A 25,736-nucleotide genomic window follows, 5' to 3' on the forward strand; every position below is an offset into this window, starting at 1 on the left:
GCGTCATGGTCAGTACCTGGTCACACCACCTCTTGCAGCCGTCACTGCTCGACACCTCCTTTGCACAGATTGCACAAGTCGACGAATCTTTCGTTGGGAGTTCTTCGCTTTTGCTCCTGTAAGGCGTTGGCGAGTTGTGTGTGGGGACGCTAGTGACGTTGACGGACACGTTGATCAAGTTCATCCAACAAATGTTCAATCGGGTTGAGATCAGGCGATTTGGACGGCCATGGAAGGACATTGATGTTCTCACTAACAAGGAAATTAACTGTTGCACGTGCTGTGTGGGGCCGAGCGTTGTCATGTTGGAACAAAATTGGGAGGAGGTGAGGAGGTGAGGACGCAGAATTTGGTCCATGTATCGATTTGTTGTAAGATTGCCCTGGACAACCACTAACTGTGATCTACCCGTGTAGGATATTGCTCCCCACACCATGACACTCCCTCCACCAAATCGGTCCACCTGTCGAACGCAGTTCGGCGCAAAACGTTCATGTCGATGTCGGTATACACGTTGTCTTCCATCCCGTCGTTGAAGAAGAAAACGTGACTCACCGCTGAACCAAACGCGTCGCCAGTTCCTGAGATCCCCTGCATGTACTCTGTTGCACCACCGGACATGTCGTTGTCGGTGTAGGCGTCGCAAGACAGATCCAACTTTTGGTCGTCTCGCTCGAATTCCCACTTCCCTCAGACGATTTCTGATGGTTTGGTCAGAAATTCTTCGCATACCAGGCACTTGCTCTGCAGTGTCCGTTGCTGTAGCAAATCGATTCGAAGGTGATGTAACCGGATGTACCGATCCTGAGCAGGGGTGGTCACTCTTGGTCTTCCACTTCTGGGATGATCTTGAGTCGAATTAGTGCGGGTATATCGATCCCATAGTCGAGATATGGTGCTTTGGTGAACGTTGAAGTGTCTTGTAACGGCAGAATGGGACTACCCTGCTTCCAAACGTCCAATGGCGATATTTCGGTCAGCTGCAGTTAATCTTGGCATTTTTCGATCTCCGTTCACGTCACGGTCTTTTATAGTCAGTGTCTCTACCCTTGTTTCCAACACTTTACACGTGCATTGTGCTGAAAACTTTTTCTGAAAGCAATTTCGTTGCACCCTTTGCATTTATCCTGATAAACGTTTACAAAAAACATTTTGAGATGTGTTTGCGCGTAATGCACAACAAACATGACATGATTAACGGGAATCAAACATAAGAATTGTCTTAATGACGATTGCAGGGAAAAACAATCGATTTTGAATTCTCAAAACATCTTTGAGTTTCTTTTTTTTGAAGAGTGTATATTGAGGCTCCTAGTATTAATTAAAAAATGTCTTGTTTTGCATCAGTAGCTGAAGAATGAAGAAATATCTAGCCTCAAAACAAAATACCTCAAACGAAATTAATATGGTCGGTACCTTAGGATGTATAGCGTGAGTTCATTTTAAAGAGACCAACTTGCTGGGTACATGACTACGTTCTAGTTTCATGAACCCCATGGGTGGGGCGTTGGGTGAGCCTTGAGGTGGTTAAAAGCGTTTGCACGCCACGTCGTAGGCCCTGTTTCGATGACCCACATGGGTACAACCCGTTAAGATCCGCGTTAGAATTGGTCTTCAGCAACCCATGCTTGCCTCATAAGGCGACTGTGCTTGTCATAAGGGCCGACATACGGGATCGGGTGGTCGGGCTCTCTGACCTGGATGATACGTGTCATCACTGTATCCCAGTTGCGTAGATCGATGCTCATGATGTCAGTCACTGGATTATGTGGTCCGCCGTCACATTGCTCGAATTTTGCTGAGTGCGGCGTTAAACAACTAACAAACAAACCCGCATGGGTACAATGTGTGAAGCCCATTTCTGGTGTCCCCCGCAGTGATATTGCCAGAATATTGCTAAAAGAGGCTTAAAACCGAACTCACTCACTCAGAAGATATGGCGAAAAGGGGGAACAAGCTGGAGTTGCGGAAAGGTGCTAGGATTAATTATCAGTTTTTTGATGATATATACAAAGATACTGCCACATGCACAAAGCTCTGTAGTTCACCTGTTTTTTCTGGAATATTTAATAAAATAATAAAACTATTTATAAACAAAATTAACACGAAAATGCCGAATTTATTGACAAAAGTTTCAATACATCAAAACAACATGCATATTCCAGAGACACCCATACTGGGATTATAGACAGTAATGTTGCGCCCTGTACGCACAACAATCATGAATGGACGCACAGAGTATCCTTTTGACACACAGGAATATGGATGCTGGAATGATTTTTTTAGGTGAAAAACTGACTTGCCTTTGCATGTGTTTGTTACGGGTGCCACCGGTGGGGCAGGATACGATCACCTTTTCACGAACACCTGGTATCATTACTGTTTCATAGGGGTTCATGAACACATGATCATAGGAGTCGGACTCGCACATTGGAATCTGCTTTAGCAGAGAATTCTTATGAATATATAAAGGGTTCTGTCGCTTTTATCTATTACTGATACGTAAAGGCTAAACGTCGTATGGTTTGTTTGTTTGTTTGTTGTTTAACGCCACACTCAGCAATATTCCAGCTACATGAGGGCGGTCTGTAAGTTATCGAGTCTTGACCAGACAACCCAGTGTTTGACATCATGAGCATCGATCCACGCAATTGAGATACGACGACATGCATCAACCAAGTCAGCGAGCTTGACCATCCGATCACGTTAGTCGCCATTTACGCCAAGCATGGGTTGCTGAAGACCTATTCTACCCCGGATGCAGATAGATTGGTATGTGATGTGGGCCTTCCGTTAGATGGTTGGTTGGATGGATGGTTGGCTGGTTTGATGGTTGGCTGGTTGTTGTTTAACGCAACACTCAGCAATATTCCAGCTATATGACGGCGGTCTGTAAGTAATCGTGTCTGGACCAGACAATCCAGTGTTTGACATCATGAGCATCGATCCACGCAATTGAGATACGACGACATGCATCAATCCGATCACGTTAGTCGCCTCTTACGACAAGCCTAGTCGCCATTTACGGCAAGAATGGGTTGCCAAAGACCTATTCTACCCGGATGCAGATAGATTGTTAGGTGATATGGGCCTTCCGTTAGTTGGTTGGTTGGATGGATGGTTGGATGGTTGGCTGGTTGTTGTTTAACGCTACACTCAACAATATTCCAGCTGTATGACGGCGGCCTGTACATAATTGAATCTTGACCAGACAATCCAGTGATCGATGCTGAGATCACGAAGTACGCTGACACGCAATGAACCAAGTTTTCGAGTCTGACCCTCCGATCCATTTGGTCGACTGTAAGACCACCATAGGTAACTGGGGACCTATTCTAACCCGGAAACCACGGGGCGTTGAGAGTGCTTGGGTCAAAGGGGAAGAAACAACTTCAGATGTATGGTGATTATGGTTAGCAATGCTACATGCAACAATGTTTGGGTGTTTTTGTGGAAAGATATGGATGTATATGTATGTATACTGTTGACGACATGTATATGTTTTTTTGCCGGTGTGAAAGTCTTCACAAGAGGTTTTTCCATAGAGTTCACAAACACGCATCATGTGTGCATGGTGATTATTGTTCACATAAGGGTGTCTCTTTGAGTTAGAGACGGAATATTTTTCTCTGAATCCTTCAAAACATAACTATGACTTAGATGCATGTATAATGCTTGTTGTTTAACAGCGCACTCCAATATTCAAACAATGTGATGGCAGCAAGAATATGAATAAGTTTGGACCAGACAAACCATTGATTGATATTGTGAGCAATCGTCAGCCATGAAGCCGGGTATGATGACACACAATCAGTCACGTCATCCAAATCTATTTGGTCACCTCCTAAAGGACAAACTTGTGCACTTAAAGGGCCCGGGAAGTGTACACGCCAAAATCACTTCCTTTTTTTTTGCTCAGAAAGTATCGGTCATCTTTCTGACAGTGAAAGTAGGAAACCAACAATAAGTTTGAAAATGCCCTTGTTATGCCTCATAGGCCTTCGTTTTCCGAGCCAAACCATTCGTGACCAACTCGTGTTATTCCGGGGCAAGCGAAAGGGGCGAGTGGTGACGAATGGAGCCAAACAGGCCTGAGTAGGGGGTATATATTTTTATTACCCACGTGGTGAAGATACAGGTGGTAAGATACTGAATCCGTACGTCACACGTGTGTCGTACAAGGTTGACCTTGTTTTATTCGTTTTGATTGGATAACCGTGACCTCTGTCACACCGGGACTACTTTTTTCATTCATAAAAAATCGCGAGACGTCATTCATTTTGCGATTACAAGGCAGGACTGAAGAAATTCATGAGAACGAGAGATATTTACAAACACTTTATTAAACCAAACAAGATAGTCACACGCAAATTCGGTTTGCATTCAATATAAGTTATGCATAGAGCTCCTACAGACGTATAATCGAGCTAGATCTATAAATCGATTTACAATGTACGACTGCCGATCGAGCCCGTCCCTTGAGCGTGACGCACCCGACTTTTTTTCGCAACTTTCAATTTGATTTAACGTAAAAGGATAAGCGTGGTGAAATGAAGTCTGTTTAAACTATCTGGACAGATATCTAGACTTACTTGGGATGATCCGGTTGTGCAATCAGTGTCCCCTTTGAAGCGTATTTTGTGGCGCTGTTTCGGTAGGTGTTGTTCATGAATGAACGAACACGACAGCACGACCAGATCACTTAAAGTTCACAGTTCCGATAAAAATCATTCGAAAACTCCGTGGAAGTGTGCCTGACTTCTGATTTTGTGGCCCCAAACATCCCAAATGTGAACAGTAACATTCCCTATCTCTAGCGTAAAACGCTGTGAGTGGATCGCGGTTGTCTTTTCTTATTCCGGTGGCGACCTTGCCCTTCGATCATTCGAAGCTGTCACTGACATGCAAGCAGACTTGAGTTTGTTGATTTTCACGTCTTCAGTAAAGGGTGGTACAGTTAACAAGAATGTCTTTGGCGAACAGTCTGATTTCCCTCTTCCAAAATGGTACGGACATGATATAAATTCAGCTGATAGATCAAGGAAACCGAACCATTTTGATTGCACAGACAGGACCCCGGCAGTGTGACCGACTGTTGGTCCGACATTCAAAGCGCGGCGCTAATGTGACATTTCACCTATTCTTATGGGTGTCCTGCGTACTAACAACATGGCGCTTGAATTACCATAAGTTGAAGACTTTCTTCCAAAAGGATCTTGAGCGTCGGTGCTGGTTTGTTTGCAAACAGAACAGCAGGCGCATGTTGTTAATGCATATGCATAAACATGTCAACAATGCTATATTTGGTCATATATCAATATTCATGCACAACCAGATTTTGCAACCGGTTTCAGTTTGGCCTGTCAACGAACGAAAGTTGTTATGTATTTACACTTAAATATATATTTAACGTGGGTAATAAATAAAATACCACACTCATTCTCGTTAGATACCATTTTTACGAACTTCGTGAACTTTCTATGGTATATCTGACCTCGCTTTCGCTCGGTCAGATACCATAGAAAGTCCACTCATTTCGTAAAAATGGTATCTAACGAGAATGAGTGTAGTATTCTCTATACATTTACTGACCAATATCGAGTCCATCACTCGTCACCACTCGCCCCTTTCCGTAACCTGCTATTCGGCTTTTCTCGGAATAACACTAGTTGGTCACGAATGTTGAGTTCCTGTGCTTCGTAGCAGTATTGCTGCGGTCACGTGACTTTGTAGATAGTTTAAATTATCAACGTAAATAATACAACTCTTTTTCTTTCTGTGACATTTTTAAAAAGGCATTCCGTGGCGGTATAATACATGTCAATTAGGAGTTCAATTATGACAGTTCTTCAATTCCAAATCTAGTCACACACGTTGATGAATTGGGCAGAAAACCTCCTCTGAATTTCATCAGTTTTCTGGCCGAATCCAACTACAATTTGACCACACAATGCGTCACTGTCAGCTGTCCCAGAACCAAGGCGACAGAGTTCAAGTACAGGTGGTATATGGCGTCATCATCGCCAGTTCTGACGTCATAAGTTTCAAGACGTCTGTGACGTCAATTAAGAATTGACCTTCACTTTGTGTCAAACAAGGTGAGCGCCAACAACAACATGTAGATCATGCAAGCACTGGCTTAATTGTGTCCCTTTAATCTATCGCAAAATCACAAGGAGATTTGAAGGCATCCCAAACTCACTGTATCATTCCACAGAGTAAAGTCTTTTCCCAACACCAGTGGTCACGAATGGACAAGCCACAATTTATATATTTGCGCCCATAGCCTAGCAACAATTAAATTTACTATGTCCTATTCCTTACGCGAACATATCACTGTGTTTCAATAGGTCAACCCATGCTTGCCCTAAAAGGCGACAATGCTTGTCGTGAGAGGCGACCAACGGGATCGGATTGTCAGGCTCGCTGACCTGGTTCATGCATCCCATAGATCTTAACTGCGTGGATCGAGGCTCATGATATCAATCACTGGAATGGCTGGTCCAAACCTTCCAACATGTTTGGGTAAACCTTAGAAATTTAATACAATTATTGCTAGGAGTCAGGCTTAAAATTACTGAAACCAATTACTTACTTACTTACTTACTTTCTTACTTTGAAGATTTAACGAGCGCTTTCCGACTGATGCGTTTACCAGCCACGTGAAACCAATTAATACATTCCAGCTCAAATACTTTACAGAGAAATGGCAAAGTACATTTAAATATTGCGTACAATATTTTTAAATATTATTTACATCTAACGCATAGTTTTGCAATTGCTGTTTTCGAATCTATCAATAGTATATGTGTTTGTGGTTTAGGCATCATTTGCGTATTTACAAAACCTGAAATATTATACAACATATAATATTGAATTTTAGACCCCAGTGAAAACGTTTGCTGGTGGTGAATGGGGTGAATTTTCCCGAGGTCTAGGGTCCGCTGTCCTATGGTACCTGTGTGGTAATGCCAGCTTTCCAAATCCTGAGGCAAAGGAATACAACATTGTTGGAAACTAAGCAGAAACCCAGACATTCAAAGATGAATTCTCATTCACTCTCAACAGTAAAACCTTTTTGTTTTCTCATGGCCAATGACGCAGGAAATATTGACCCGGAAGTAGTCATAACGCCACCCATTCCATTTGTCGACTCCGCTTTCCTGGACCCACATGGCTATACAAAGACGACATGGCACAAAACCATGGCCCACGTTCTTCCACGTGGCACATCATTGCAATCCATCACTCAAGATGTCAACACCAAACCCTAGAGGCACCAAGTCTGTATCTGGTATGTATTTTCAAAGGGCACTGCCCCCCCCACAATCGACCAATCGTATTCGTCTGTATCCCCAAGTAGTTTAAACCTTGCGTCCGTCTTCACACGCAGCGCGTTTATTGTTGCTTTACAAGAAGCTTTCTTTAAAAAAATCTATAAATAAAAAAATTAAGAATTTTAAAAACATTATAATCCAGGAAAGAATATATAAGAAACCACCAACGGTACTTTTCTGGACACGGCGGGGATTTCTTGGTATTTCCCATATATGGTCATGTTGTACTATCGTCCGCTGTTGACCCTTTCCACTTTCAGCCATAACCAAAGCTTCCTTTTCAAACACAAATTACTTACAAATATCTTAAATTCAGCTTTCTTTCATTCCAGTCTATTCTTTCTTTTCTTTTTTCTTTATTTTGTTAAATTTGTAGAAATAATTTTGTTTCTCCTTGTCATTTTTATTTTCTGCATGTGTGTTGTGTATTTGTTTCTTTTTTTTCTTGCGTTTGGGCGATTTTGCCGTTCAATGCAGCTTCAACACTCTTTGAAACAAGTCACACATATTATAACACTTCTTCTACTCTTTTGGGACGCTTTATTTCTTTAAATCTATCTTCACATGTGTTCTCTTTTTCTGTAAAACAAATTAATGCAAACTTGAGTTTGTCTTCTATATTTTCTGTGTGACCGTTATTACTTTTTAGTTGTGACCGTTTTGACTTTACCTTTCGAGGCCGTTTTGACTACAACTCCTTGTAGACTCGCCGATCGTTACGAAAGAATTTTTTTTATAAAACCCTTGAACTTATCAGCAGACATAATTCATCACAGCCTTTTGAGCCATCATTTTTTCATAATTTCCAGTGTGTTTTAGATTTAATTTATACGGGACAATATATAAAAAAATAATTAAATCGGACCCCACCCTTTTTCTATTAGCGGTATTCAGCTTTTACATTACTACGCAGTTACTTCCCTTTAGACATGTTTCGCAAACACGATCGAATTTACTAAAGTATATTTTTTTTAAGAATCCAGCATAAATCCTTGCAATTTGAAGCAGTATATGTAAGTATGTTGTATGGGAGAACATATTTATGACATTGGGGTATTTTGTGCACTATAAATTTCGCGATGACAAACTATGATATGTGTTTAAAGTTTAACAAAAAACTTCGTCCGACTGAACCATTGCAGTTTTTTCACATTGTCAATGTCACGTGTCTGTGACTAAAACATGTTTATTATCATTAAAGAACATATTTTCAACGTAGTTAGGAGGAACACTTATGATGTTATGTGTAACAACAAATAACTCAATTTATGTTTTAATTAATGTAAAGTACAGTGTGCTTGTATGAAATATTGGACAGCAATGATTCATGGGGGATGGGGTGGGGAAGATAGGGTGATTGGAATAATCATTCCACCCCATGCTATATTTAATGTATATATTTGTGTTATATTTACTGCATTTATATATAAAATTGATTTGATTTGATTGTGGCAATTTTCATTTTAGTAATGGTTTATTTCTCTCTTCCCTGTGATAAGACTGACATTAAAGGGGCACTGATCTAACGCAATTCCCCGGGACTGGTTGTTGCCTTTGTTATTGTTTTTTCCCAGTGAGTACCCGGATGTAGAGCAGAAATCTAGACTAGCTCGCGACCTCTGTTGCGCCATTCGTAAGCGCATTAGTCACTTTTATGGATACCGGTAGTAATAAGAGCGTATGGTCACATTGATCAACAAAATGAAATACAGTTTTCGAGATAATAAGGAAATGTAGGTATCTTTGTGGGTAGCATCGGTAATGGTGACGAAGTTTTGATAAGTCACTTGCTTGGTAACTTTGCGATTTTCGTTTACACTATTTTGACTTGCAACACAAAGTAAATATTTCATCTGAGCATTGCTTTTTTTATAGTGTGTATATTTTTTTACTGTCAAAATGTGTAACATGTTTATTAAACGTATAAATATTCAGTTATTTTACAAAGTGACTGAAAAACATTTCTATCTGTATTATTATGATAACGAATTCCAAACATTTTGATGTTTAGTGTCATCACCAAGAGACTGAAAATGTTACGTTGAAAAGTACATTTCTATGTTGTTTGGCTTCTAATCCTACATAATAATCTGTTGTGATGTTTGTAGGCCCTTTTGATCGTCTTAATCAATCTGGACAGATTTTTTTAGTCAAAATGACTGAAATATTTACACATTTTATAAATTGCCTGAGAGAATCACATTTTACAAATTGACGGTAATCTATACACGCTTACAAAGGAAATGACCTGTGAAAACAACGTCTATCGCGCATTGAAGAATTTCCCAACCAAGACGTAGAGAAACAAGAACGAATCGGTTCAAATGAAGGAAAACAAAATGCAAATACCATAATTACAACTTACCAAATTTATGTGTATAAATAGGCAGCTTCCTTGTTCGAGGAATGTATCCGTGAATATCCACACAAAGGAATAATGTCCCACTCATCTGCAGCTATACAAAATAACTTATTCGATGTCACGTGTCTCTGTAACTATCAAATATTCTAAAAGATATATATCGTTTCGGGATTTTATAACCAGTGTTCGTTTCTCAACTGATCACTTGGATTGTTTCAGGTGTTTCACATAGGTGTCAAGTCTCAAGGGTTGGCTGAGAAAGGCCACGTGACAACTATTTTCATTACGTCCACGGTTCCTAAAAAATCCACTGAATTTGATAACAATGAGCAACCAATCAACGTATTATCAGTTAACACTTTGAACAAAGTATGTTGTTTTTACATCGGCACTTCACACCATGATATGAGTGTATTCCCTTTGTTTTAGTAAACCTAGACATGTAAACACTCACTTTTGACATATCCACTGTGCAAGATAACAGTGATTAATCAATCAACGTATTTTCTGTTAATCCTTTGATGACTAGGATCGATCCGTTGATTTACCTAAAAAAGTAAATCAACTGATCATTCATCTCTTGCTGGTCTGCCACGTGCATATTACATAACACACATTTCACCTGACTTCAAACCTGGATTTAGATTGAATAATTACCCCAGACACAATAAATGCCAAATGAGAACCTTTGTCAGGTAATCTAAGTGGTGCTACCACTAATTGTACCTGTAATAAATTCATTAACTGAGCATCAAGTGAATGACGACAAATACACAAGTGTAGGGTTATACGAGAAAACGTGGATGACAACAAGGGAGTAGTAATCGTATTATCGACGCAATCCGAAATCCGAAAATGCTTTCACTGCACGTATACTTTTTTTTAGTATTAAACTATAACCATCTAGGGTATTTCCAAATGACGACTTCCGATGAGCTCCGCCGTTCTTTTTGTCTGTTTGTTTAGGCTGAAGAAATGAATTAACATGCGCCCTTTGTGGAATCTTTATAGATCACATTTAACCAATCAGTGTTTATTCAAAAATTCGTAAAAAAAATATTGCCTCCAGCCTCCAAGTTTATTTAGCTGTCCTTGCAGACAGTAGCCCAGTCTCTGGTCACGCTCAGTTGCGTTGCGTATCATCCGGGTACTCACGTGGGAAAAAACAATAACAAAGGCAACAACCAGTCCGGGGAATGGCGTTAGATCAGTGCCCCTTTAATGTTGTTTCCACATTAGAATTAGGCCTACCTTTAGAATACAGTACCACAAACTTTTCAAACACGTGATCATACCCTATGACGTAATTTGTAGTAGTTTGTTGCCAGTCACACCGGCGAAACAATGCCCTGTGACGTCAGGGGTCATCGAGTGTGCATAAGCTCCTCCCAGTGATCTATCATCTCTACACGAAATGTCATTGAATACGCCAAGCGCTGTGGAGAGTTTTGAATATTTGTTTACTGAATATAGCCTGCGGCGGCGCATGTTATAGCAAGCGCTAGTTTACGAAAGCACTTTTATTTTTTATATATTTTTTATTTCGTTTTTCTCGTAATTCAAGTGGCTAAAAGGGTTATAAATGGGAATAGTTCCGTAAAGTCATAGGAATGACTAGGTATATTTGCACTTTGTTTCACAGCGTGGACGTAGCTCAGTCAGTTAGCTGTCAGGCTAACAATCCGAAGGTCGCGGGTTCCCGTCCGACGGATTCTCACTAAAACTGGTTGCTTGTCTTGTGACATGTGACCTACGACAGAGATCGTTCTCACGAGAAGTTGTGGTACTGTATCCCAAAGGTGCTCCCAGAATTATATTCACTGCGAAAATTCAAATCAGAACCACACATTAATGAAATAAGAGACCTGTCAAACAGTTGCTTCAAAACATGCAACTTGAAAAAGACTCATTCAGCCAAAATTGGGTGTACATCGAATGTGTATCCTGAACACCACCAGCAGAAGTTAATTGATACTTACAGAAAATTGAGAGATTGTGAATCTGTAACATCAACATACATGTATTCTCAATGTTTGTCAGAAAATAATAAAGTTGCACAGGGGCTTCATGATCATTTTGAGTGTGAACTTTGTGAGCGAAAAAACTTCTTCAAGAGAAACATTGATGTAAAGGCATCCCAAAAAAGACTAAAATATTCACTCATTACGGGATAAATGACTTTGATAGGTGTTGAGAATTAACTGTTACTTGAATGAAAGGGGGGTAACTCTTCTATCTATCTGTTACAGTTGGCATATTCACTCACCTTAAAAAAATACAAAATCAGATTTTAGATCCGGAATAATGCAATTAATATTTTCATTAAATATGTTTTCACCTCAGTACACAAAAAGAATTAGTTTGAATAATGATAAAGCATTGTTTTAAGAATAATGGAAGACTCTGCACACACAAGTCCATGGTCCACCACTGTATGGAGCTCAGGGGCGTCTGCTACACCAAAATATGATATTTCCTTACAACTATCAATGAATGACTTGGTCGTCCTTACAGTTTCTACTGCACTAAATCAGAATTGTTTCTACTGCGGTTTTTCAGCCTTCAGTGCAGATCGAGAGTCATCGGCAGGCTGTGAATGGATGATATTGTGTAAAAAAATTATGTTTTTTAAATGTACATCCATCCTGTAATTAAAACTGAACACATTTTCCAATATTTGGTGCTGACTTTTTCAACAAGATGACTTTTGCTTTATGTGAGCACAGCTATTTTCAAGTAGGTGAGATTTGGTGCGAAACTGGGGGTGGTGTGTTCAGCTTCCTGTACTCGGATAAGGAGCTGGCTAACCTAGCCAAAAATTTGTGTTTTTATTGCAGCTTAATACCAGACTGTGCATATATACTCAACAACAAAAGTTCTTGTGACACCAATATTTTAGTGTTTTTTCAAACAAGTAAAGTTTGGTTTTCAATATTGTAGTACATGTATGGAATTGGTATTGGTATGCTTGAAGCAGGATCGAGTCAATGTGATGTTGCAAGACAATTTAACGTCCACAGAAACACCATTTGGTGTTTATGGCAACGTTGGCAACATACGAATGCTGTCAGAGACCATCCTCGGAGTGGCAGGCCACGCGTAACCAATAATCGACGAGACAACTGGATTCGAACAACACACCTACGAAATAGATTCCAGCCAGCAACAGTGACTGCAGGAAGCATCCCTGGCCTTCGACGAATATCTTCACAAGCAGTATGTCGTCGCCTCAGATGTGTAGGGATTGTCGCCAGAAGACCAGCCAGACGTCACATTTTGACAGGAAACCACCGTCATGCACGTCTACAGAGGTGCAGACAGCGTCTACGCTGGACGGCCATGCAGTTAGGACAAGTTCTATTCACTGACAAGTCTCGTTTTCACCTCAGCCACAGCAATGGACGGATTCGAGTGTACAGACGTCGAGGTGAACGTTACGTCAATCATTGTGTCATGTAAGAAGATCGGTTCGGGGGCGGCAGCGTTATGGTATGCGGTGGGATAACAGCAAGACAGAGGACCCGTTTGATAGTGGTAGAGGGAAATCTCAATGGACAGCGCTACTGCGACGAGATCATCGGCCCTGTTGTTATACGCTTGTGTCGTCATGGCACAGGCATTACCTTTCAACATGACAACGCCTGGCCTCATTTTGCTCGACTTGTTCAGGATTCTCTTCAACAAAACAACGTGAATGTCATCCCCTGGCCGGCTCGCTCCCCTGATCTCTCACCAATCGAGCACATCTTGGATGAAATGGATCGGCGCTTTCAACGTCAATTGCATGTTCCACAGACACTCCAGGAACTTCGAAACATGCTCCAACAGATATGGACAGATATCCCACAGGACTTTGTGCGACGCCTGGTCCATTCCATGAGACGAAGATGTGTTGCTTGCATCGCAACCAGAGGGGGACACACACCCTATTGATTTGTAAATTAACATTTTGGCATGTTCATGTTTTTTATGAAATCATGCATTTTCTGAAATCATTATGGCAAATTAAACCATTTGAACACTTACAGGAGTCTTTTATCTGTTGCAAACCGAAATTGTTTCAGATTTGGTAAAAACATAACTTTGCATTAAATCTTATTCAATGTCACAGGAGCTTTTGTTGTTCAGTATGATATGTGGTGAGTTGTCATGACTGCTAAATTTACAAGGCTAATAGTATAATAATAGCCAAAAACTTTGTTATACCTGTCAGTTCGTTATAAGCGTGTTCGTATTAATATGACACTATTGCCCTCATCAAATTGTTGTTGGCAGTGAGGGCACGGGTGGCCCATTCGTCTAAGGCCCCTCAAATTCGCTGTGCAGAGTTGCGTCCCTCGGACCCCCCAGAAACAAGATTGTAGATTCGAATCCTGGTTCACCCCAATTATGTTTCTAGGTATATCAGCACCATACCCGTGCTTGTGGGTTTCACCGAAGTGGTAAAAGTCTAAGACCTGCATCACTTTGGGTTTTCCTCCCACAAAAAGCTGACACGCCGTGATATAACTGGAATACTGTTCAAAGTGGTGTTACACCCACTCACTCACTCACTCACTCACTTGTTGGCAGTGTGAAGGCCCCAACATGATAATGTGTGTGGTATGTGCAAGTGACCGTCGATGTACATTTAATGGGAAGCTTGTGGGTGATACATACAATGCATACATTTCAAGGTGTAATATGCAATTCACGTGTCACATTTACGAGGAGTTGCTGTCATAGCTCGTCACATTTAGCGTTTCTCTGTTCTGGATTACTGCAATGACATTGCTGCCACAACATACCGACTGCCACAGAATCTCCTTGGAGAGAAGGGGGGGGCGCATTGCTGTATTTGAGCACAGAAATAGACTCTCTTTGTCTTGGAGATCATCCTGCTCTAATTATGAACATTCTCATATAAGCTGAAGGACTTTCGGATGCCATTATGAATCAAACCGAGAATCAAACCATTGAATACTTAAAGGTGAAAATTGAAACAGCTTGGAAGTTGACACCTGTGGAGATCCAGGTTACTATAGGTCTTCAGCAACCTGGCTTGTAAGAGCCAACAGGATCAGGTGGTCAGGCTCACTGACTTGGTTGTTGCATGTCATCGTATCCCAGTTGCGTAGAATGATGCTCATGATGTTAATCACTTGATTGTCTGGTTCTGGCCTCGATTATTTACAGACTGCCTTCATATAGTCATTGCTTTCTTCACAGATTCTATTGACATTTATGGTAGTGTGTACAAAACTGTGCACAGGGCTTGTAGTGGGTGTCTTTATGGCTTGCGAAAAAGTGGCATGTTTTTAATTATTGTGGAATGGTGTTGACATTCCAGCAGGCTGTTTTTCCCATTTTGCAACATGTTTACTGTCATACATCGAGGAGGCTAATGTTGAGAATAGGGGTAGTGGTACTACAGCCAGTTTTAATCTACAAGACACGATGTGTGTCTCTTCACTTCCGTTTCTTCAGTCTTCTTTGAGCTTGTACACTGGTGTTTTCTGTTAGTTAAGACATTTAGGTTGAAGGCCAGGGTTTGACTCCCCTCGTTAGTACATACAACGTACATACATCTGTTCCTGCCTGTTGTCAGACTCTGTACCATCAAGGACATTGGTTCCTGCCTGTTGTCAGACTCTGTACCATCAAGGACATCGGTTCCTGCCTGTTGTCAGACTCTGTACCATCAAGGACATCGGTTCCTGCCTGTTGTCAGACTCTGTACCATGAAGGACATCGGTTCCTGCCTGTTGTCAGACTCTGTACCATGAAGGGCATCGGTTCCTGTCTGTTGTCAGACTCTGTACCATGAAGGACATCGGTTCCTGCCTGTTGTCAGACTCTGTACCATGAAGGACATCGGTTCCTGCCTGTTGTCAGACTCTGTACCATCAAGGACATCGGTTCCTGCCTGTTGTCAGACTCTGTACCATGAAGGACATGGGTTCCTGCCTGTTGTCAGACTCTGTACCATGAAGGACATCGGTTCCTGCCTGTTGTCAGACTCTGTACCATGAAGGACATCGGTTCCTGCCTGTTGTAAGACTCTGTACCATGAAGGACATCGGTTCCTGTCTGTTGTAAGACTATGAACCATCAAGGACATTGGTTCCTGTCTGTTGTCAGACTCTGTACCATGAAGGACATCGGTTCCTGCCTGTTGTAAGACTATGAACCATCAAGGACATTGGTTCCTGTCTGTTGTCAGACTCTGTACCATGAAGGACATCGGTTCCTGTCTGTTGTCAGACTCTGTACCATCAAGGACATCGGTTCCTGTCTGTTGTAAGACTATGAACCATCAAGGACATCGGTTCCTGTCTGTTGTCAGACTCTGTACCATGAAGGACATCGGTTCCTGCCTGTTGTCAGACTCTGTACCATCAAGGACATCGGTTCCTGCCTGTTGTCAGACTCTGTACCATGAAGGACATTGGTTCCTGTCTGTTGTCAGACTCTGTACCATGAAGGACATTGGTTCCTGCCTGTTGTCAGACTCTGTACCATGAAGGACATTGGTTCCTGCCTGTTGTCAGACTCTGTACCATGAAGGACATTGGTTCCTGTCTGTTGTCAGACTCTGTACCATGAAGGACATTGGTTCCTGTCTGTTGTCAGACTCTGTACCATGAAGGACATTGGTTCCTGCCTGTTGTCAGACTCTGTACCATGAAGGACATTGGTTCCTGCCTGTTGTCAGACTCTGTACCATGAAGGACATTGGTTCCTGTCTGTTGTAAGACTATGAACCATCAAGGACATCGGTTCCTGCCTGTTGTCAGACTCTGTACCATGAAGGACATTGGTTCCTGTCTGTTGTCAGACTATGAACCATCAAGGACATTGGTTCCTACCTGTTGTCAGACTCTGTACCATGAAGGACATTGGTTCCTGTCTGTTGTCAGACTCTGTACCATCAAGGACATTGGTTCATGCCTGTTGTCAGACTCTGTACCATCAAGGACATTGGTTCCTGCCTGTTGTCAGACCCTGTACCACCAAGGACATCTGTTCCTGCCTGTTGTCACTCTGTACCATCAAAGACATCTGTTCCTGCCTGTTGTCAGATTCTGTACCATCAAGGACATTAGTTCTTGTGTGTTGTCAGACTCTGTATCTTGAAGGACATTTGTTCCTGTCTGTTGTCAGACTCTGTACCACCAAGGACACCTGTTCCTGCCTGTTGACAGACTCTGTACCATCAAAGAAATCTGTTCCTGCCTGTTGTCAGACTCTGTACCACCAAAGAAACCTGTTCCTGCCTGTTGTCAGACTCTGTACCATCAAAGACATCTGTTCCTGCCTGTTGTCAGATTCTGTACCATCAAGGACATCAGTTCCTGTCTGTTGTCAGACTCTGTACCATCAAAGACATCTGTTCCTGCCTGTTGTCAGATTCTGTACCATCAAGGACATCAGTTCCTGTCTGTTTTCAGAATAGAGACCGAAAAGGACATTAGTTCCTGCATGTTGTCAGACTCTGTACCATCAATGACAGCTGTTCCTGTCTGTTGTCAGACTCTGTACCAGCAAGGACATTAGTTCCTGTCTGTAGTCAGATGTGAAACCGAAAAGAACATTGGTTCCTGCCTGTTGTCAGACTCTGTACCATCAATGACATCTGTTCCTGCCTGTTGTCAGACTCTGTACCATCAATGACATCTGTTCCTGTCTGTTGTCAGACTCTGTACCAGCAAGGACATTAGTTCCTGTCTGTAGTCAGATGTAAAACCGAAAAGAACATTGGTTCCTGCCTGCTGTCAGACTCTGTACCATCAAGGACATTGGTTCCTGCCTGTTGTAAGACTCTGTACCTTCAAAAACATTGGTTCCTGCCTGTTGTCAGACTCTGTACCACCAAAGACACCTGTTCCTGCATGTTGTCAGACTCTGTACCATCAATGACATCTGTTCCTGTCTGTTGTCAGACTCTGTACCATCAAGGACATTAGTTCCTGTCTGTTGTCAGAATCGAGACCGAAAAGAACATTGGTTCCTGCCTGTTGTAAGACTCTGTACCACCGAAGATATCTGTTCCTGCCTGTTGTCACTCTGTATCATCAAGGACATCTGTTCCTGCCTGTTGTCAGACTCTGTACAATCAAGGACATTGGTCATGTCTGTTGTCAGACTCTGTACCATCAAGGACATTGGTTCCTGCCTGCTGTAAGACTCTGTACCACCGAAGATATCTGTTCCCGCCTGTTGTCAGACTCTGTACTAGCCTCTCATCTTCAGCCTTCACCTTCTCTCCTTCTCTAGCCTCTCATCTTCAGCCTTCACCTTCTCTCCATCACTAACCTCTCATCTTCAGCCTTCACCTTCTCTCCATCACTAGCCCCCTCATCTTCAGCCTTCACCTTCTCTCCATCACTAGCCCCCTCGTCTTCAGCCTTCACCTTCTCTCCTTCACTAGCCCCCTCGTCTTTAGCCTTCACCTTCTCTCTATCACTAGCCCCTCATCTTCAGCCTTCAACTTCTCTCCTTCACTAGCCCCCTCATCTTCAGCCTTCACCTTCTCTCCATCACTAGCCTCTCATCTTCAGCCTTCACCTTATCTCCACCACTAGCCTCATCATCCTCAGCCTTCACCTTCTCTCCTTCATTAGCCCCCTCATCTTCAGCCTTCACCTTCTCTCTATCACAAGCCTCCTCATCTTCAGCCTTCATCTTCTCTCCTTCACTAGCCCCCTCATCTTCAGCCTTCACCTTCTCTCTAACCACAAGCCTCCTCATCTTCAGCCTTCACCTTCTATCACAAGCCTCCTCATCTTCAGCCTTCATCTTCTCTCCTTCACTAGTCTCTCATCTTCAGCCTTCATCTTCTCGCCATCACTAGCCCCCTCATCTTCAGCCTTCACCTTCTCTCTATCACAAGCCTCCTAATCTTCAGCCTTCACCTTCTCTCTAACCACAAGCCTCCTCATCTTCAGCCTTCACCTTCTATCACAAGCCTCCTCATCTTCAGCCTTCATCTTCTCTCCTTCACTAGTCTCTCATCTTCAGCCTTCATCTTCTCTCCATCACTAGCCCCCTCATCTTCAGCCTTCACCTTCTCTCTATCACAAGCCTCCTAATCTTCAGCCTTCACCTTCTCTCTAACCACAAGCCTCCTCATCTTCAGCCTTCACCTTCTATCACATGCCTCCTCATCTTCAGCCTTCATCTTCTCTCCTTCACTAGTCTCTAATCTTCAGCCTTCACCTTCTATCACAAGCCTCCTCATCTTCAGCCTTCACCTTCTCTCCATCACTAGCCCACTCATCTTCAGCCTTCACCTTCTCTCCTTCACTAGCCCCCTCATCTTCAGCCTTCACCTTCTCTCTAACCACAAGCCTCCTCATCTTCAGCCTTCACCTTCTATCACAAGCCTCCTCATCTTCAGCCTTCATCTTCTCTCCTTCACTAGTCTCTCATCTTGAGCCTTCACCTTCTCTCCATCAGTAGCCCCCTCATCTTCAGCCTTCACCTTCTCTCTATCACAAGCCTCCTAATCTTCAGCCTTCACATTCTCACTAACCACAAGCCTCCTCATCTTCAGCCTTCACCTTCTATCACAAGCCTCCTCATCTTCAGCCTTCAACTTCTCTCTAACCACAAGCCTCCTCATCTTCAGCCTTCACCTTCTATCACAAGCCTCCTCATCTTCAGCCTTCATCTTCTCTCCTTCACTAGTTTCTCAACTTCAGCCTTCACCTTCTCTTTATCACAAGCCCCCTCATCTTCAGCCTTCACCTTCTCTCTATCACAAGCCTCTCATCTTCAGCCTTCACCTTCTCTCTAACCACAAGCCTCCTCATCTTCAGCCTTCACCTTCTATCACAAGCCTCCTCATCTTCAGCCTTCATCTTCTCTCCTTCACTAGTCTCTCATCTTCAGCCTTCATCTTCTCTCCATCACTAGCCCCCTCATCTTCAGGCTTCACCTTCTCTCTATCACAAGCCTCCTAATCTTCAGCCTTCACCTTCTCTCTAACCACAAGCCTCCTCATCTTCAGCCTTCACCTTCTATCACATGCCTCCTCATCTTCAGCCTTCATCTTCAGCCTTCATCTTCTCTCCTTCACTAGTCTCTAATCTTCAGCCTTCACCTTCTCTCCATCACTAGCCCCCTCATCTTCAGCCTTCACCTTCTCTCCATCACTAGCCCACTCATCTTCAGCCTTCACCTTCTCTCCTTCACTAGCCCCCTCATCTTCAGCCTTCACCTTCTCTCTAACCACAAGCCTCCTCATCTTCAGCCTTCACCTTCTATCACAAGCCTCCTCATCTTCAGCCTTCAACTTCTCTCTAACCACAAGCCTCCTCATCTTCAGCCTTCACCTTCTATCACAAGCCTCCTCATCTTCAGCCTTCATCTTCTCTCCTTCACTAGTGTCTCATCTTGAGCCTTCACCTTCTCTCCATCACTAGCCCCCTCATCTTCAGCCTTCACCTTCTCTCCATCACTAGCCTCCTAATCTTCAGCCTTCACCTTCTCTCTAACCACAAGCCTCCTCATCTTCAGCCTTCACCTTCTACCACAAGCCCCCTCATCTTCAGCCTTCACCTTCTCTCCACCACAAGCCTCCTCATCTTCAGCCTTCACCTTCTCTCTATCACTAGCCTCATCTTCAGCCTTCACCTTCTCTCCATCACTAGCCTCCTCATCTTCAGCCTTCACCTTCTCTCCATCACTAATCCCCTCATCTTCAGCCTTCACCTTCTCTCCTTCGCTAGCCTCCTCATCTTCAGCCTTGACCTCTCTATCACTAGCCTCCTCATCTTCAGCCTTCTTCTTCTCTTTTCTTCACTAGCCTCCTCATCTTCAGCCTTCACCTTCTTTCTATCACTAGCCTCCCCATCTTCAGTCTTCACCTTCCCTCCATCACTAGCCTCCTCATCTTCAGCCTTCACCTTTTCTCCATCACTAGCCCCCTCATCTTCAGCCTTCACCTTCTCTCCATCACTAGCCTCCTCATCTTCAGCCTTCACCTTCTTTCTATCACTAGCCTCCCCATCTTCAGCCTTCACCTTCTCTCCCTCACTAGCCCCCTCATCTTCAACCTTCACCTTCTCTCTATCACTAGCCTCATCTTCAGCCTTCACCTTTTCTCCATCACTAGCCCCCTCGTCTTCAGCCTTCACCTTTTCTCTATCACTAGCCCCCTCGTCTTCAGCCTTCACCTTCTCTCTATCACTAGCCGCTAATCTTCAGCCTTCACCTTCTCTCTATCACTAGCCCTCTCATCTTCAGCCTTCACCTTCTCTCCTTCACTAGCCCCCTCATCTTCAGCCTTCACCTTCTCTCCTTCACTAGCCTCCTCATCTTCAGCCTTCACCTTCTCTCCTTCACTAGCCTCCTCATCTTCAGCCTCCTCATCTTCAGCCTTCACCTTCTCTCCTTCACTAGCCTCATCTTCAGCCTTCACCTTCTCTCCATCACTAGCCTCCTCATCTTCAGCCTTCTCCTTCTTTCTATCACTAGCCTCATCTTCAGCCTTCACCTTCTCTCTATCACTAGCCTCATCTTCAGCCTTCACCTTCTTTCTATCACTAGCCTCATCTTCAGCCTTCACCTTCTCTCCTTCGCTAGCCTCCTCATCTTCAGACTTCTCCTTCTCTCCATCACTAGCCCCCTCATCTTCAGCCTTCACCTTCTCTCCTTCACTAGCCTCCTCATCTTCAGCCTTCACTTTTTCTCCATCACTAGCCCCCTCATCTTTTGCCTTCACCTTCTCTCCATCACTAGCCCCCTCATCTTCAGCCTTCACCTTCTCTCCATCACTAGTCTCTAATCTTCAGCCTTCACCTTCTCTCCATCACTAGCCCCCTCATCTTCAGCCTTCACCTTCTCTCCTTCACTAGCCCCCTCATCTTTAGCCTTCACCTTCTCTCTATCACTAGCCCCCTCATCTTCAGCCTTCACCTTCTCTCCTTCACTAGCCCCCTCATCTTCAGCCTTCACCTTATCTCCATCACTAGCCCCCTCATCTTCAGCCTTCACCTTCTCTCCATCACTAGCCTCTAATCTTCAGCCTTCACCTTCTCTCCTTCACTAGCCTCTCATCTTCAGCCTTCACCTTCTCTCCTTCACTAGCCCCCTCATCTTCAGCTTTCACCTTTTCTCCATCACTAGCCTCATCTTCATTCTTCACCTTTTTTCCATCACTGGCCTCTTCATCTTCTCTCTTCACTTTCTCTCTATCTCTAACAGCATCTTCAGCCTTCACCTTCTCTCCTTCACTGGCCTCTTCATCTTCTCTCTTCACTTTCTCTCTATCTCTAACAGCATCTTCAGCCTTCACCTTCTCTCCTTCACTGGCCTCTTCATCTTCTCTCTTCACTTTCTCTCTATCTCTAACAGCATCTTCAGCCTTCACCTTCTCTCCCTCACTAGCCCCCTCATCTTCAGCCTTCACCTTCTCTCTATCACTAGCCGCTAATCTTCAGCCTTCACCTTCTCTCTATCACTAGCCCCCTCGTCTTCAGCCTTCACCTTCTCTCTATCACTAGCCCCCTCGTCTTCAGCCTTCACCTTCTCTCTATCACTAGCCCCCTCGTCTTCAGCCTTCACCTTCTCTCTATCACTAGCCTCATCTTCAGCCTTCACCTTCTCTCCATCACTAGCCCCCTCATCTTCAGCCTTCACCTTCTCTCTATCACTAGCCGCTAATCTTCAGCCTTCACCTTCTCTCTATCACTAGCCCCCTCGTCTTCAGCCTTCACCTTCTCTCTATCAGTAGCCGCTAATCTTCAGCCTTCACCTTCTCTCCTTCACTAGCCCCCTCATCTTCAGCCTTCACCTTTTCTCCTTCACTAGCCTCCTCATCTTCAGCCTCCTCATCTTCAGCCTCCTCATCTTCAGCCTTCACCTTCTCTCCTTCACTAGCCCCCTCATCTTTAGCCTTCACCTTCTCTCTATCACTAGCCCCCTCATCTTCAGCCTTCACCTTCTCTCCTTCACTAGCCCCCTCATCTTCAGCCTTCACCTTCTCTCCTTCACTAGCCTCCTCATCTTCAGCCTTCACCTTCTCTCCTTCACTAGCCCCCTCATCTTCAGCCTTCACCTTTTCTCCTTCACTAGCCTCCTCATCTTCAGCCTCCTCATCTTCAGCCTCCTCATCTTCAGCCTTCACCTTCTCTCCTTCACTAGCCTCCTCATCTTCAGCCTTCACCTTTTCTCCTTTACTAGCCTCCTCATCTTCAGCCTTCACCTTCTCTCCTTCACTAGCCTCCTCATCTTCAGGCTTCACCTTCTTTCCATCACTATAGTTTCCTCATCTTCAGCCTTCACCTTCTCTCCATCACTAGCCTCCTCGTTTTTAGCCTTCACCTTCTCTCCATCACTAGCCTCATCTTCAGCCTTCACCTTCTCTCCATCACTAGCCTCCTCATCTTCAGCCTACACCTTCTCTCCATCACTAGCCTCCTCATCTTCAGCCTTCACCTTCTCTCCATCACTAGCCTCTCATCTTCAGCCTTCACCTTCTCTCTATCACTAGCCCTATCTTCAGCCTTCACCTTCTCTCCATCACTAGCCTCCTCATCTTCAGCCTTCACCTTCTCTCCATCACTAGCCTCATCTTCAGCCTTCACCTTCTCTCCATCACTAGCCTCCTCATCTTCAGCCTTCACCTTCTCTCCATCACTAGCCCCCTCATCTTCAGCCTTCACCTTCTCTCTATCACTAGCCTCATCTTCAGCCTTCACCTTCTCTCCATCACTAGCCTCCTCATCTTCAGCCTTCTCCTTCTTTCTATCACTAGCCTCATCTTCAGCCTTCACCTTCTCTCTATCACTAGCCTTATCTTCAGCCCTCACCTTCTTTCTATCACTAGCCTCATCTTCAGCATTCACCTTCTCTCCTTCGCTAGCCTCCTCATCTTCAGACTTCTTCTTCTCTCCATCACTAGCCTCATCTTCAGCCTTCACTTTCTCTCCATCACTAGCCTCCTCATCTTCAGCCTTCACCCTCTCTCTATCACTAGCCTCCTCATCTTCAGCCTTCACCTTCTCTCCATCACTAGCCTCCTCATCTTCAGCCTTCACCTTCTCTCCCTCACTAGCCCCCTCATCTTCAGCCTTCACCTTCTCTCTATCACTAGCCGCCAATCTTCAGCCTTCACCTTCTCTCTATCACTAGCCCCCTCGTCTTCAGCCTTCACCTTCTCTCTATCACTAGCCCCCTCGTCTTCAGCCTTCACCTTCTCTCTATCACTAGCCGCTAATCTTCAGCCTTCACCTTCTCTCTATCACTAGCCCTCTCATCTTCAGCCTTCACCTTCTCTCCTTCACTAGCCCCCTCATCTTCAGCCTTCACCTTCTCTCCTTCACTAGCCTCCTCATCTTCAGCCTTCACCTTCTCTCCTTCACTAGCCCCCTCATCTTCAGCCTTCACCTTTTCTCCTTCACTAGCCTCCTCATCTTCAGCCTCCTCATCTTCAGCCTCCTCATCTTCAGCCTTCACCTTCTCTCCTTCACTAGCCTCCTCATCTTCAGCCTTCACCTTCTCTCCATCACTAGCCTCCTCATCTTCAGCCTTCACCTTCTCTCCATCACTAGCCCCCTCATCTTTAGCCTTCACCTTTTCTCCTTTACTAGCCTCCTCATCTTCAGCCTTCACCTTCTCTCCTTCACTAGCCTCCTCATCTTCAGGCTTCACCTTCTTTCCATCACTATAGTTTCCTCATCTTCAGCCTTCACCTTCTCTCCATCACTAGCCTCCTCGTTTTTAGCCTTCACCTTCTCTCCATCACTAGCCTCATCTTCAGCCTTCACCTTCTCTCCTTCACTAGCCTCTCATCTTCAGCCTTCACCTTCTCTCCTTCACTAGCCCCCTCATCTTCAGCTTTCACCTTTTCTCCATCACTAGCCTCATCTTCATTCTTCACCTTTTTTCCATCACTAGCCTCTTCATCTTCACTCTTCACTTTCACTCTATCACTAGCCTCATCTTCAGCCTTCACCTTTTCTCCATCACTAGCCTTTTCATCTTCACTCTTCACTTTCTCTTTATCTCTAACAGCATCTTCAGCCTTCACCTTCTCTCCTTCACTGGCCTCTTCATCTTCTCTCTTCACTTTCTCTCTATCTCTAACAGCATCTTCAGCCTTCACTTTCTCTCCATCACTAGCCTCATCTTCAGCCTTCACCTTTTCTCCATCACTAGCCTCTTCATCTTCACTTTCTCTCAATCTCTAACAGCATCTTCAGCCTTTACCTTCTCTCCTTCACTAACCACGTTTGGGGTAGATTGTGTATAGTGGTCTGTTCAAAACATTGGCCAAAGTGTGAATTTGCCAGATTCCCATAAAAAGACTTGTCCCTCTTCACTTTGAGGGTTTTGAGTCGAAATATGCTTTGGATTATGTTGTCTGTGAGACAAGTCAGAATACTGAGCATAATGACGTGGCAAGTTATGTCTCTTTACACTGACATCCTTCCTTTATGCCTTGAGACGGGAAATTTCCATCAAGTTCAGAGACTACTCTCACTGTCATTCCTGCTGCTCTGTCAATTGTCCCAAAAGCAAGTACACTGCCACATGATGGTGAGCAGCTACCATTTGATAACATAGTACAAGGATACAGCTCACCATTTGTCATTGCCATGGTTAATTTAGTTGTACAGTTCCACTCTGAAATTCCACTTTGGAGTTGCTTTGTATTCCAGTCAAGCACACATTGCTATTCAGTAAACCTTCATGAAATCAGCATTAGTCCCACCCCCCGCGAGATTCCTAAACACATATCTTTCGGAGCCCACACTAACTTAGAAGTCAAACCCTATATAAAACAGGTCAAACAATGTTCCAACTGCCTCAAATATAATCACACAGCCTCCGAATGCACATTTAAAAAAACTAAATGTAAAAAAGGCGCACAAACAGACTGCACAGGCACATGCACACCCTGGTGCATCTACTGCAAATCCATCAAACACACCTTACTTTCAAACCAATGCCCACACAGACACACCCTCACCCAGCAGGCCAACAAACACATTAACATAGAAACGGCCAAAATCCAAACACGAAAATTTGCATCACCCGCATCAAAACCA

At 43.8% G+C, this 25,736-nt stretch overlaps 2 protein-coding genes across 2 annotated transcripts; both read right to left on the bottom strand.

The window, feature by feature from the left end:
* Positions 1 to 17,972: 17,972 nt before the first annotated feature.
* LOC139472589 (caldesmon-like) lies at positions 17,973 to 18,429 on the bottom strand. Its single transcript, XM_071255052.1, has 2 exons — positions 18,209 to 18,429; positions 17,973 to 18,144 (listed from the first exon to the last, which is right to left on the bottom strand). Exons 1-2 carry the CDS (start codon positions 18,427 to 18,429, stop codon positions 17,973 to 17,975), a joined length of 393 nt encoding a protein of 130 aa, XP_071111153.1.
* Positions 18,430 to 20,390: 1,961 nt separating this feature from the next.
* Positions 20,391 to 25,285, bottom strand: LOC139472590 (uro-adherence factor A-like). The gene is made up of 12 exons (XM_071255053.1): positions 25,169 to 25,285; positions 24,453 to 24,871; positions 24,181 to 24,349; positions 23,917 to 24,141; positions 23,349 to 23,762; positions 23,122 to 23,234; positions 22,678 to 22,940; positions 22,439 to 22,632; positions 22,132 to 22,323; positions 21,717 to 22,093; positions 21,068 to 21,470; positions 20,391 to 20,858 (listed from the first exon to the last, which is right to left on the bottom strand). Exons 1-12 carry the CDS (start codon positions 25,283 to 25,285, stop codon positions 20,391 to 20,393), a joined length of 3,354 nt encoding a protein of 1,117 aa, XP_071111154.1.
* Positions 25,286 to 25,736: the final 451 nt, after the last annotated feature.

The sequence above is a fragment of the Haliotis cracherodii genome, unplaced genomic scaffold, assembly GCF_022045235.1.
Source record: "Haliotis cracherodii isolate W230 unplaced genomic scaffold, xgHalCrac1.p SCAF_25, whole genome shotgun sequence".
NCBI classification, from domain to species: Eukaryota; Metazoa; Mollusca; class Gastropoda; order Lepetellida; family Haliotidae; genus Haliotis; species Haliotis cracherodii.